Source organism: Diplodia corticola (genome assembly GCF_001883845.1).
Source record: "Diplodia corticola strain CBS 112549 chromosome Unknown scaffold29, whole genome shotgun sequence".
Taxonomy (NCBI): domain Eukaryota; kingdom Fungi; phylum Ascomycota; class Dothideomycetes; order Botryosphaeriales; family Botryosphaeriaceae; genus Diplodia; species Diplodia corticola.
In genome coordinates this window covers 2,090-14,131 of record NW_017971508.1, presented here as the reverse complement: position 1 = coordinate 14,131, position 12,042 = coordinate 2,090, and the positions used below count along the sequence as shown (strand labels likewise).

The window sequence follows — 12,042 nt, the reverse complement described above, 5'->3', positions numbered from 1 at the left end:
ACACGGGCACGCGGGCAGCTGGCAGAGCCCGTGTCTCAAGATTGCCGCATCAGGCCGATGATGTGTCCCTCGTCACGTCGTGGTAGCTTTGTTGCTGGCCGGCGCGCGACGGAAATGGCTCCTGCCGACGCAAGCCAGCTGCTCGCTGCGTGCTGCGTGCTGCTGACGAAAAAATCCTTCTTTTGTCATTTTGAGGCGGCCAGCGGATCCGCTGCTGGCGTCGATCCCGCTTGGCTGGCGGGGACAAAACGAAACGGCAGTCTATCGTCATGGCGTGTGCCGCCCGAGGCAGCTCCGGGCCTACTAGGTAGCAGAGCTGCGCTGCTGGGCCGCCGCGCTGCTGGGCTGCTGGGCCGCTGGACTACCTACTGCCGGGCGCCTCCCCCAGACGGCTGTGTGATGCGAGCGGCTGGGCTCCGCACACGTCAGACATTGCTTGTTGCGGCCGACGAAGCGCGCCAAGCTCCCAGGCATGAAAAAACTCTATACCGCAAGCCACACGGCCAGAGCACCCCCCGGCCGCGGCCCAGCTGCCTGGTACGAGTGCCTGCCGACGTACGGATTATGGGGGATGAGCGGTCTGCCGACAGGGTCTTCATCTTTCTTTGACCTGCCGACTCTGCCACCTCTGCGACACACACACACACACGCACTCCCAACCCTACCTCTCCCTCCCCCAACGGGCCCGCCATCCCGGCTCTCGCCCGCCGAATCCGCAGAACCCAGGCGTGCGCCCATTGCTTCCCCGCCGTCTCTCCGCGCGCCCGGCAATAAGCTTAACCACCCGTCCCGGTCGGTCGGCGCCCCAGTCGAGACGTTGCGCCACTGCCCTCCACCAGACCCCGATTCGAAACCAGCTGCCCGCGACTGAGCCCGCGCCCCGGCGACCCTCGACACCCACGACACCCAGCTGCCCGGCCGCCATCCCCGCCTCCGCACCAGCGAGGGAGCTAGCGCTGCGCCGCCGACTGTCCGCAAAGGGAAAAGAAGAAAGAAAAGGCCCGCGCCCCTCGAGCGCCGTGCAGGGCCTCGTCCACGCGCGTCCTGCTCCCCCGCCTGCTCAACCTCCAGTCCACCCTCCATCTGCTCCCCTCCTGGGACAATGGTTGAGCAAGCAGCATGTCGACCAGCGATGGCCCTTTCGAGTCCCGCGGCCCCATCGTCCTCACCGTGTCCATTGCCATGATTGTGTGCTCCACCGTCTTCGTCGGCTTCCGCTTGACCTCGCGCATTGGCATTGTCAAGAAGATCGGCTGGGACGACTACTTCATGGCCTTGGCCTGGTTGCTCGCCTTCGGCCTGTCCTTTTCCATCTGCTACGGCGTCAAGTATGGCCTGGGCATGCACGAGGCCGACATCCCCAATTCCCAGGACCCGCCCCTCAGGAGACTGGAATATGTCTTCACCGTTCTTTACGTACGTTCCCCTGATTCCCGCCTCTCTCTGGTCGTCCAATGCCCAACCCGGGCGCTGCGCTCGCCTCTGCGCCCCGACTTCTGCCGACTGTAGCTGATCGCGCGGCAGAACCCTTGCCTGATGGCCACCAAAACGTCAATCTTGGTCTTTTACCTCACCCTGTCCAAGAGCCACCGTGCCTTCCGGTGGGGCGTCATCGCCGACCTTTTGGTCGTCAATGTGGGCGGTGCCGCCCTCACCGTACTCAACATCGTCCAGTGCCGGCCGATTAGCGCCGCATTCGTGAACCCCGTGCCACCCGGTGCCACTTGCACCGATATCGTCACCCTTTACCTGTCATCGGCGCCGCTGAACATCATCACCGATCTCGCTACCCTGTTCTTGCCTATGCCCATTCTGACATCGATGCGGCTCCCGAAAAAGCAGAAGACCATTCTCGTCATCACCTTTGGCTTTGGTGTTTTTGTGGCTGTCGTCGATGTCGTCCGCATCGTCTACCTCCAGTCGGCTGCTACCACGCGTCTACGAGACATTCAAAACCACATCAAGAGTGATGACTCGAGGAACTATGAACAAAGCGACTTCTCCTGGTACGCCTCGCTGTCCTTCTTGTGGAGCAGCATCGAGGTCAATGTTGGCATCTGCTGCGGATGCGTGCCTGCCTTGAAACCTCTCGTCTCACGCTTCCTTCCGAGATTCATTCGCGATGCCGGAGAGACTGTTCATTCCGTCACCCACCTTCGGGACACTTATACAGACAACGAAATGATCAATGCACAGAGGATCCCATCTGCTACTGATCAATCTCCAGCCATCCCACCCGCAACTGCATCCACCGGACCCGAGGAGCCCATGGGAATGCTGGATTTCCTGACCACCCCGGACATGAGGGAATTGCCGGAATGTGAGAGGACGCCGACTGCCTTGACGAACACGACAAGGCACACGCGCCCACGCACTCCCACTTTCTTTGATTTCGTTTACCTGAAGAGGAAGAAGAGCTTGGTCCAGTTGACCAACGCTGAGTCGGTTTTTCCCGTGACAATGGTCACCATCCTGTTTTTCCTATGGGGTTTTGCATACGGTCTCTTGGATGTCTTGAACGCACAGTTTCAAGCTATAGCGGGCATGTCCCGCGGCCAGACCATCAGCATCCACAGCCTCTATTTCGCTGGCTACTTTGTCGGGCCACTCACCTACGGACGCATAGTGCTGAAGAAATACGGATTCAAGGCGTGTTTCATGTCCGGTCTGTGTATCTATGCTTGCGGTACACTGGTGTTCTGGCCCTCGGCCGTCTTGACCTCTTACCCGGCCTTCCTCATCTCGAACTTCATCGTAGGTCTTGGCTTGTCCACGCTGGAAATCGCAGCGAACCCGTTCACTGTGCTCTGCGGGCCTGCCAAACACGCCGAAACACGACTCAACATCTCTCAGGGAGTGCAGGCGATTGGCACCATCTTATCCCCACTCCTGGCCAAGAAAGTGCTTTTCAAGATTGACGCCGACTCACTCATCGACGTGCAATGGACCTATCTCGGCATCGCGCTCTTTGTAGTAATGCTCGCTGTAGCATACTATTGGGTCCCCATCCCAGAGGTTACCGACATAGAACTCGAAGACAGCGCGGAACGTGGCGACGACGCAAACCATGCGCTCCTCTTCAATGTTCGTGTCATCTGGATCACCCTGGCAATGGGCGTCCTTTCGGTGTTCTTCTACGTCGGCCTCCAGGAATCCATCTCTACGAGTTTTGTCACGTACATGGGAGAGGTCGCGCCATACATCGACACAACCGACCACCTCGCCTACTCGCACACCGCCTTCGCCGTCTCACGTTTCCTCGCGGCCCTGGCAACCATCTGGATCAAGCCCCGCTACGTCCTCACGGTCTGCTACGCCGGCGTGCTAGCATTCAGCGGCGCGTGTTTCCGCGAGACGGGGAACACGGCGGCCGTCAGCATCGTCTTCGTCTACTTCTTCGAGGGGCCGATCTTCTCGCTCCTGTTCGCGCAGACGCTGCGGGGCATGGGCCGGCACACCAAGGAAGCGAGCGCCCTCCTCGCGGCCAGCATCGCGGGCGGCGCCATCTTCCCGCCCATCAACTTCGCCGTCGAGAACGGGGCCGCCGAGGCCGAGGCCGGGCAGTACGGATATTACGGCTTCGTCGTGCCGATCGCCGCGGCCGCCTGCGGCGCCCTCATGCCGCTGTACTGCAACCTCGTCCCCAAGGTCACCGCGCAGGTCGATCCCATCGACGAGGCGCGCGCGGCGGAGCTGGATCCGCCGTTGAGCCCGACGTCGGGCGCGCCGGGGACGCCGCGGTCGACGAGGCTGCGCACGCCGCGGTTGGGGACGCCCAGGCTCGGCACGCCGTGGAGCGCGGCGAGGGTGATGAGGGGGAGCATCGCGAAGGTTACGCGCAGGATGAGTGGGAAGGAAGAAGCGCCGTCGGTGCAACAGAAAGAGAGGAGAAGCTGGCCGAGCTTGGAGTCGTGAGAAAGTCGACACAGACGCCCGGGCGACCACTCCAAGGGCATTGTCGTCGACCCTTTCGACCCATTTTTTGAGAGTCATGTCAAACCGTTGTCGACCGCCTCACCCCGTACATGCATCTCGCCTTCAGAAGATGCGTATAGATCGCGGTACATAAGTAACTGCATTGACTGGCGTTTTTTTTTTTCCACGGGAGGTTTGTTGCCTTTTTTTTTTCTCGTCATCCTCTTTATTACCACCCGAAGCTCAAATCATCGGGATGATATCATTATTCTGTACAGCTCCATGGCATGGGTCGCGCAGCGGGATCTCCTTGGCACGATTTGAACCTGCAATCTTTCATGAAAAAAGTCAAGGTGCGGGAGGTTGTTTTGTTTCTCTCTCCATCCGACATTGGTCTCAAAAGTCATGCATGGACCCTACCTTTTTTGTCTCTTTGTTTTGCGATTGAAATTTTTGCAGAAAGATGATATCCCCGGTGGTCTTTTGAAAATTTTCTTCTTCAACCGCTTATTTTTTTGTAATCTTCTTCCTTTTTTGTCTTGCTCCGGCCATCTATCGCTCTTGGTGTTTTGTTTTTAATGTATAGAGAAACAAACCCGGTATATGGGTTATATTCGGCTCGCTGCCTGGCTGGCGCGAGGATTGAGAGAGACGATGAGAAAGGAGCTGGAAAGAAAACAAAAAGCCGGGTCATGTGTGTATATAGATACAGCTACTTACATATGCGTTTTCATCCGCTCCGGCGGGCGGCGGCAGCAAGACAGGTTGGACCAAAGGTCCCCCGTCGCCGCGGAGGCAGGAACGGCAGAGCAAAGCAATTGCATAAATGTCACTTGAGTACAAAGTTCGGGTATCTGCAGTGTCGTGTTCCCGTAACGTGTAGGGATACGACAAGTCAAGCTCTGAGGGGTGTTGATGATGGAGGTAGAATCTCAAGTGAGAGGTAGGTAGTCTGTCTTTCCATTGGATGCTCTTGGCTGGCGGGGAAGACGGAGTTAGTCCGCTAGACCCCTCTATCTCCGCGCGCTACTGCCTCTCCAACGGCGGGGTAAGGTGGGTTGGTTGCGTGAGAACACGCACGTCTTTCTTTTTCTCTTCCGCCGCATTTCGCGCGGCTGCCACGAAGATCCGGAGCCCGGGGAGGTGGGGGAGCAAGTATATCAAGATGACGATCCCGTCGGTTTTTTGGATTTGCATGTAGTACCCACGAGCTTCTTTCAACCACATCCGACACCTTTGTACACCGGCCAAATCGTACTGAAGGTCTCCTAACGACGAATTCAGCAGTTGAAGCCAATCGATTCCAGACACCCACGACACAGGACAATGTCTCTCCCCACGCGCCAGCTTGGCAAGGACGGCCCGCAGGTCACCGCGCTTGGCCTGGGCCTGATGGGACTGAGCATGGCGTACGGCCCGCCCAAGCCCGACGCCGAGAGGATGGCCTTCCTGGACAAAGCCTACGAGCTGGGAGAGCGAAACTGGGACACCGGTATGTCCAGTCCAGTCCAGTCCCCTTCCCCCTCCCCTCCCCTCCCCTCCCACCGCTAACCCCACCCGCCAAACACCAAAAAAGCCGACATGTACGGCGACAACGAAGACCTGCTAGGCCGATGGTTCGCGGCGCACCCCACCCGCCGGCCCACCATCTTCCTCGCCACCAAATTCGGCAACCGCCTCGACGCCGCCACGGGCGCGCGCTCCATCGACTCGTCCCCGGCCTACTGCAAAGCCGCGCTCGAGCGCTCCCTCGGCCGGCTCGGCCTCCCCTCCGTCGACCTCTACTACTGCCACCGCCTCGACGCCGCCACGCCCATCGAGCTCACCGTCCGCGCCATGGCCGAGCTGCAGGCCGCCGGCAAGATCCGGCACATCGGGCTCAGCGAGTGCTCCGCGGCGAGCCTGCGGCGCGCGTGCGCGGTCGCGAAGGTGGCGGCGGTGCAGGTCGAGTACAGCCCGTTTGCGCTGGATGCGGAGGCGGAGCGCGTGGGGCTGCTGCGGGCGTGTCGGGAGTTGGGGGTGGCGGTCGTGGCGTACAGCCCGCTCGGGAGGGGGATGCTGTCGGGCGCGATCAAGTCGCCGGAGGATTTTGCGGGGGAGGGAGACTTCAGGAGCGTGTTGCCGCGGTTTCAGGGGGGGAATTTCGTGAAGAATTTGGAGTTGGTGCGGAGGATTGAGGGGATTGCGAGGGGGAAGGGGGTGACGAGCGCGCAGTTGACGCTGGCGTGGCTGTTGAGGCAGGGGGTGGATGTGGTGCCCATTCCCGGGACGACGAGGGTGGAGGGGTTGGTGGAGAATTTGGGAGCGTTGGAGGTGGAGTTGACGGATGAGGAGGATAGGGTGGTGAGGGAGGCGAGTGAGGGGGCGGAGGTGGCGGGTGAGCGGTATCCCGAGGTCTTTATGAAGGCGTGCTTTGCGGATACGCCGCCGTTGGAGGGTTGAAGCGTGGCTTGAGCTGTGGGGGGAGGGTGGGGCTTTTTTTTTTTTTCTCTTTCTCTCTCTTGCTGTGTGGAGGAGGGGAGTGGGATCGGTGGCTTCGCTTTGCTTCTTCTTCTTCTCACTTTCCACACAATCCACTTCAACACCGTAGTACGTACTAGCGGTTAAACAAATTCTCTGTTGCTGTCACTGTTGACACTTGGGGCCCACTGCGGAACCAGGGACATGACATTCACCATGTCGTGCCTATGTCTTCTGCCACACTTTCTGGCTAGCCTCTATTATTCCTCTTCTCCGAAACGTCCGACTTCAACCGAGTGCTCTTCTCTACCTCACAAAGAGCCAAGCAGCCCTTCGCTGTCAATGCCAACACCACCGCCCTCAACTCGGCCGCAACCATGTCAGCACTCCCATACACCATCCCCAAGGGCCGTGTCTTTACCAAAACCGTAAGTTCACACTCGACCCCTCCTCCCTTCCACACCTTACACAAAACTCCGATGACGTCTCAACAGGGTGACTTGACATACAACGGTGAGCGCTACTTCGCCGTTCCCTACAAAAAGGGCGAGGGACACCCACCGGCCGGTTCGGCCGCTGTTCCTATTGCTGCTGGTCAGCCGCCAGCCGCCACCAAGGAGGAAAAGAACGGTGACGAGGAGAAGCACCAATTAAAAAAAAAAAAAAAAGCCAAGCGGTCCCTCTCTACTGATCCGAGGGGTTGCCTCAGCAGCGGGAGAAGGAGAAGAAGGAGAAGTAGAAGCAGAAGGACGCGGGGTAGCAGGAGAGGGGGAAAAAACCGCCAGTGCAGCCCCAGCAGCAGTAGCAGCATGGCTGCAAAGAGCGCGCCTAGCAGTCCGTCGCGCGCCGCCCTCCGCCCCTCCGATCACCAAAGACCAGCCTACCACTGCCGATGCTCTTTCCTGCCACTAGTACTGCCACGGCCACCACCACCACCATCACCCATCCCCAACGCTCTCTACATCATCCTGCCGAACACCCCCGCGCCGCCCGCAACAAAAACAAAATTCTGGTCTTCGTTGCGCCTCGCGACGACTCCGAACGTGCTCCCAGTTGCGTGACGCCGTTGAGGCGCTTTCCCATGAGTTGGGGTTGAGGAGGGGTACTGGTCGTCATCATCGTCGGGAACCTCTCTGTCTCCATTTCTTCGTCTTTTCACTTCTGCGTTTTTACTTTCCGAAACTCTGGTCTTGTCTTGCAAGCGGTGCGGTAAGGCTTGGTTTTTTTGCCTGCTCGATTGATTGATTGAGAGAAAGAAAGAAAACAAACTTGAATTTTTTTCACTTCCGCTTTGCTTTTTGGAAAACGAACCTATTCGTCACGACGATCGGTCCTTGATCGACTACTACCGCCTCGCAAAAGAGTCTGTGACATAATACGCCGAGAGAGATGCATACGTGTGGGAATCCCCCCAGAATGGGGAGGAACAACAACAACACGTCTTCGTCCTCACGCCCCAAAAAAGCCCAAGTAAGTGCGCACATGACACGAAACAGTTCAGCAACATCATAGCATTAGCCGCCCGCCATATCTTCTTCTCAGTCTACGCGTATGTATACGTTCGTCCCTCTTTTACGTATCTCGAAAACCAATCTGCCGAAGGCGGAAAAGGGGAAACCAAAATGTAAGGTACCAACTTTGAATACCAAACCACACGGAGGAAGAGAGAGAGGAGAAAACGACACGGAAAGCATGACCGTTACGAGACCTAACGCCTAATGCAGTACTACTGATCGCAGCATAAGAGGAAGTTCCCTTCCTTCCCTAGTTAAGCGACAGCGACAGCGCATGAGCGCAGCGTAGCCATTAAACGAAGAGAGAGGGAGAAGAAATAAAAATAAAAGTAACACAGAAAGGCGCGCCGCCGAACGACGAACGGCACGGATATGATTGCCCAACTCCCAAATAAAAGGGAGAGAGAGAGAGAGAGAGAGAGAGAGAGTTTTGGCAACCGTCGACGAAAAAAACGAAAAAAACCGGAAAAGATGGTATATATCCCCGAAAAGAACGCCTTTCCAAAGCCATGTATACCCCACCCCCCCTGTCAATCAAACGCTCCTGTTTCCCCCGTGATTTCCGACAAAGCAAGAGCAGAAAAAAAGACAAGAAGAAACCCCGGCAAACCAAATGGAAATGGAAAAACCTCCGTGCGTGTGCCAATGCCACGGTGGACAATCCGAAGGAAAAGAGAAAGGAGGAAACCCCTATGCCCAATCCAAACCGCAAGGAAAAGCAGAAACAAAAAAAGAAAAATAAAGAACGGAACGATATCATGCCACGCCATGCCCCGTCTCCTCCTCCAAGTCAGTCAATCTTGTCTATCGGCGCTCCTCTTGCAAAAAAAAAAAAAGAAAGAAACAGAAGGATATCGTACGATCTAATTCGGCGTAGCCATCACCGGTTCTTCCTCGCTGCCCATCCTCTCGACTTCCGCGGCAATCTGCTCATACCAGACCCCATGCGCCTTCCGATCGACCTCGCTGATCTTGGTCAGCTGCTCCACGACATCGCCCACCTGTCCCACAAACTCCGGCAAGCCGCTCGTGGCCAGCCCCTCGCTCGCCCCCGTGGCCGCGCGCACCCGCTCGCCGCTCGTGCTGGCGCTGATGCGGGTCAAGATGTGCGTCTTCAGGCGCTGGAACAGCACCTTCATGACGGGGTCGGCGAGACGGCCGGCGGCCGCCTGCGAAAGGAGGCGGGTGATGGTGTTGGACAGCTGGGCGCGCGTGTTGGGCGGCATGGCGTGCGACGACTCGAGCACGCAGAGGATCTTGGCCGGCATGGAGCCGTCTTCCCTGACATAGCCCTCCTTCAAGAGGGCCCACAGCCGCTGCGCCTCGGGCTTCCACTGCGAGCGGACGTCGCGGCGGAGCAGGTTCTTGGCGGTCAGGAGGATGGCGCCGACGGTGGTGACCTTGACGGCGTCTTGCCGTATGCGGGCGAGGCGTGCCTGGTCGAGGGCCAGCGTCTCGGGCACTTCCGAGTCCTGGAGCGGGGGAGGCGCGATGGCCAGGTCGACGAGACCGCGGGCGTATATCTTCTGGGCGGTGGGAGGCCCGTAGATGGGATCGCGGCGATCGGCTTCCGTGAGGCAGTTGACGCTGGCGCTGCTAAACCAACGCTTGGTCTTCTGCAGTGTGATGACGCTGTTCTCTAGGTCCTGAGCGAACGCGCGCTGCTCGTAGCCCGGGGCCTCCTTGATGAGGGTCGGCGCCAAGGTGTGGAGCAAGTAGTTTTGGTAATCAAGGGCGAGCAAATCGATGACGTGGAGAAGCTTGAACAGCTTGCCAACCATCTGGTCGAGATCCCCAGACTCGTCCAACTCCTCAGCGAGGGCCTTGACCTGCACGTCTCTGAAAGGCGCGCAAAGCTTGGGCAGGATGGATGCCATGAACGAGAAGAACCTATCGTAGGAGAACACGCCCTGAGTGGCCTGCTGGTGGATGAAATCGGGATCCAACGACTCGGAGATGAGCTTGTACATGGAGTTACCCGGCTTCAACAATCTCAGAAGCTTGCCTCTGATGTTGTCTGCCATGGCAGTCGTCCAGGGTGCGCCCTCGCCGCGCTCAAAGCCGCGCTTCATGCTCTCGCAAATCTCGCGATTCAGGGCATCTCTGACTTCTGAGGGCTGAGCCTCGTCGATTCTGAATCCCTTGTCAATGGCAAGCTCGTGCACCAGGACTCGGTTCGACGGCATCGGCGAGAAGAGCTTCGCCAGCGCATCGGCTTGCGCCCCCTCAATATCAATGTCGCGTTGCGAAGCGATGCTTGCGTCCTCTTGTAACAAATCACGCCCCCTCGAGGTTCTGTCAGCAGACGCGGAAGCTGACGCATCGCTGCTATTCTCGGACGTTTCGGATGCGGAGTCGCTCTCGGCAGCTCTGGGCCGCACGTCTCCGACTGGACGACGGCGCCGCTCCTTAGCCTTCGCTCGTCTACTTTCGTTGATCGCCTTCTTGATCAGCTGATTTGCCCTCTCGGGCCCTGCCAGCTTGCGGATCTTGCTGAGCAAAATCACCTGATTGTCACGGATGCCTTGGCGGTAGTCGTTGGCAACCTCGCCGCGCGTGTCATCCTTGACGCTCTGCCAGATGGCGTCCAGATTCACGAAAGAAGCGACCATCATCTCAACGAGCGTGTGGGAATCTTGCGCCTTCCAATTGGAGAAGGCCGTGACGAAAGCACTGTGAGCGAGAACGACCGTCTCCAATTGCGTCGGTGGAGGCGTGTATCGATTCGAGGAACAGAGCTTGGACAAGGTCGATTCGAAGGAGATGATCAGATCAGTCGCCTTCTTGATCAAGTCCTGCTCCAGGTCGCCATCCTTGCTGCTGAGGACGGCGGCGGGGTGCCCCAGTATCAAGTAGGCGCTCAAGAATGTGCGGATGGCAGAGGGGTCGGTGCCAATCAAGTCCTCCGCCGAGCCCTGCAAGCCAAACAGGTTGAGCAGGTTTGCGGTGGCCGAAATAACCCTTTCTTCCGCAATCTGGGCGCTGATGTCCTCAAAGCTCGTATCGTGCACCTTGTCGATCGACAGTCCAAGCTCCAAGAACGACTCCACCATGCGGCGCCTGCGCCTCGTGCGCCAAGCTCTCTGGATGCGGCGGACGGCGGTTTCGTCGTCCAGCGGCGCCTCGATGGCGTCGGGCGAGGGCTTTTTGGGCTCGGACGAGGGCACGCTCGCGGTGCGCGGGCGGCGCTGCTGGTTGCGCTTGTACTCCTGGCGGCGACGCTCGGCCTCGGCCAGCTTCTCCTGCATCTCGGCGCGGTACCGCGCCTCCTCTTGGGCCTTGCGCTCCTTCATGTCCTCGGCCACCTTCTTGGCGCGGCGCACCTCCTCGGCGCAGGCGGCGGCGACCTGGGCCAGGTGCTTCTCGCGGGCGTGCTGGGCGGCCAGGGCCTTCTCCTCGCTGTTGGAGGCGCGGGGCGACGACTTGGCCAGGGCGGCGCGCAGGCGGACCTGCTCGGCGTGGGCGGCGCGGTCGGCGAGGCGGGCCTTGCGGCTCTCGAGTATGGAGGCGCGGCGCAGGTGCTGGGCGACATGGGTGCTCTGGCACACCTGCGAGCGGTAGGCGGCGGACAGGCCGCTCTGGTGCGAGTGGGTCGACGAGATGGAGTTGCGGCGCGACGACTGGGCGGACGACTTGCGGCGGGGGTTGGGCGGGCGGTAGAAGCGGGCGGCGATACGCGGCGGCGGCGGGTGGACGCGGTCCTGGTCGTGCGTGGTGTCGTCGTCGTCGTCGGACACGGCCATGGTGTCGTCGTCGTCGAAGCAGCAGTCGACGGGAGTGGTGGGCGACTGCAGCTCGGGCAGGCTGTCCTGGGCCTCGTCGGCGTGCTGCATGGTGCGGGTGGTGTGGGCGGCGAGGAGGTGAGCGGAGGTGAGCGGTGCGGTGGACGGGGTTTGGGCGCTGGCTGCAGGCTCGCCGGCGCTGGGAGTGCGAGGACCGCCCGGTGCAGAGGACAAAGACGGCAGGGCTGTCGTAGCAATAAAGCGGGAACGACAGTCGAGAGCCTCGAGGCCTCAATGGAAGATCGCAGATGAGCAGGCAGAGCAGGCACTGCAGGCTGACGGCGCAGCGGGCGTTGCGTCAGACAGGCTCGCGCTTGGGTGCCGGGCTTGGCTGGCCGGGCAGGAGGGGCGGGAACGAGGCCAAGGTTGGT

At 59.5% G+C, this 12,042-nt stretch overlaps 3 protein-coding genes across 3 annotated transcripts; 2 read left to right on the top strand and 1 right to left on the bottom strand.

The window, feature by feature from the left end:
• Positions 1-1,119: 1,119 nt before the first annotated feature.
• Positions 1,120-3,915, top strand: BKCO1_290003 (mfs general substrate transporter; the record flags this gene model as incomplete). The annotated part of the gene is made up of 2 exons (XM_020273787.1): positions 1,120-1,416; positions 1,525-3,915. 2 exons carry the CDS (start codon positions 1,120-1,122, stop codon positions 3,913-3,915), a joined length of 2,688 nt encoding a protein of 895 aa, XP_020129797.1.
• A 1,326-nt stretch (positions 3,916-5,241) lies between these two features.
• BKCO1_290002 (aldo keto reductase) lies at positions 5,242-6,357 on the top strand (the record flags this gene model as incomplete). Its single annotated transcript, XM_020273776.1, has 2 exons — positions 5,242-5,407; positions 5,492-6,357. The coding sequence occupies 2 exons, from the start codon at positions 5,242-5,244 to the stop codon at positions 6,355-6,357; spliced, it is 1,032 nt and encodes a 343-aa protein (XP_020129798.1).
• Positions 6,358-8,752: 2,395 nt separating this feature from the next.
• BKCO1_290001 (iq calmodulin-binding motif domain protein) lies at positions 8,753-11,722 on the bottom strand (the record flags this gene model as incomplete). The annotated part of the gene is made up of 1 exon (XM_020273754.1): positions 8,753-11,722. The coding sequence occupies one exon, from the start codon at positions 11,720-11,722 to the stop codon at positions 8,753-8,755; it is 2,970 nt and encodes a 989-aa protein (XP_020129796.1).
• Between the last annotated feature and the right edge of the window lie 320 nt (positions 11,723-12,042).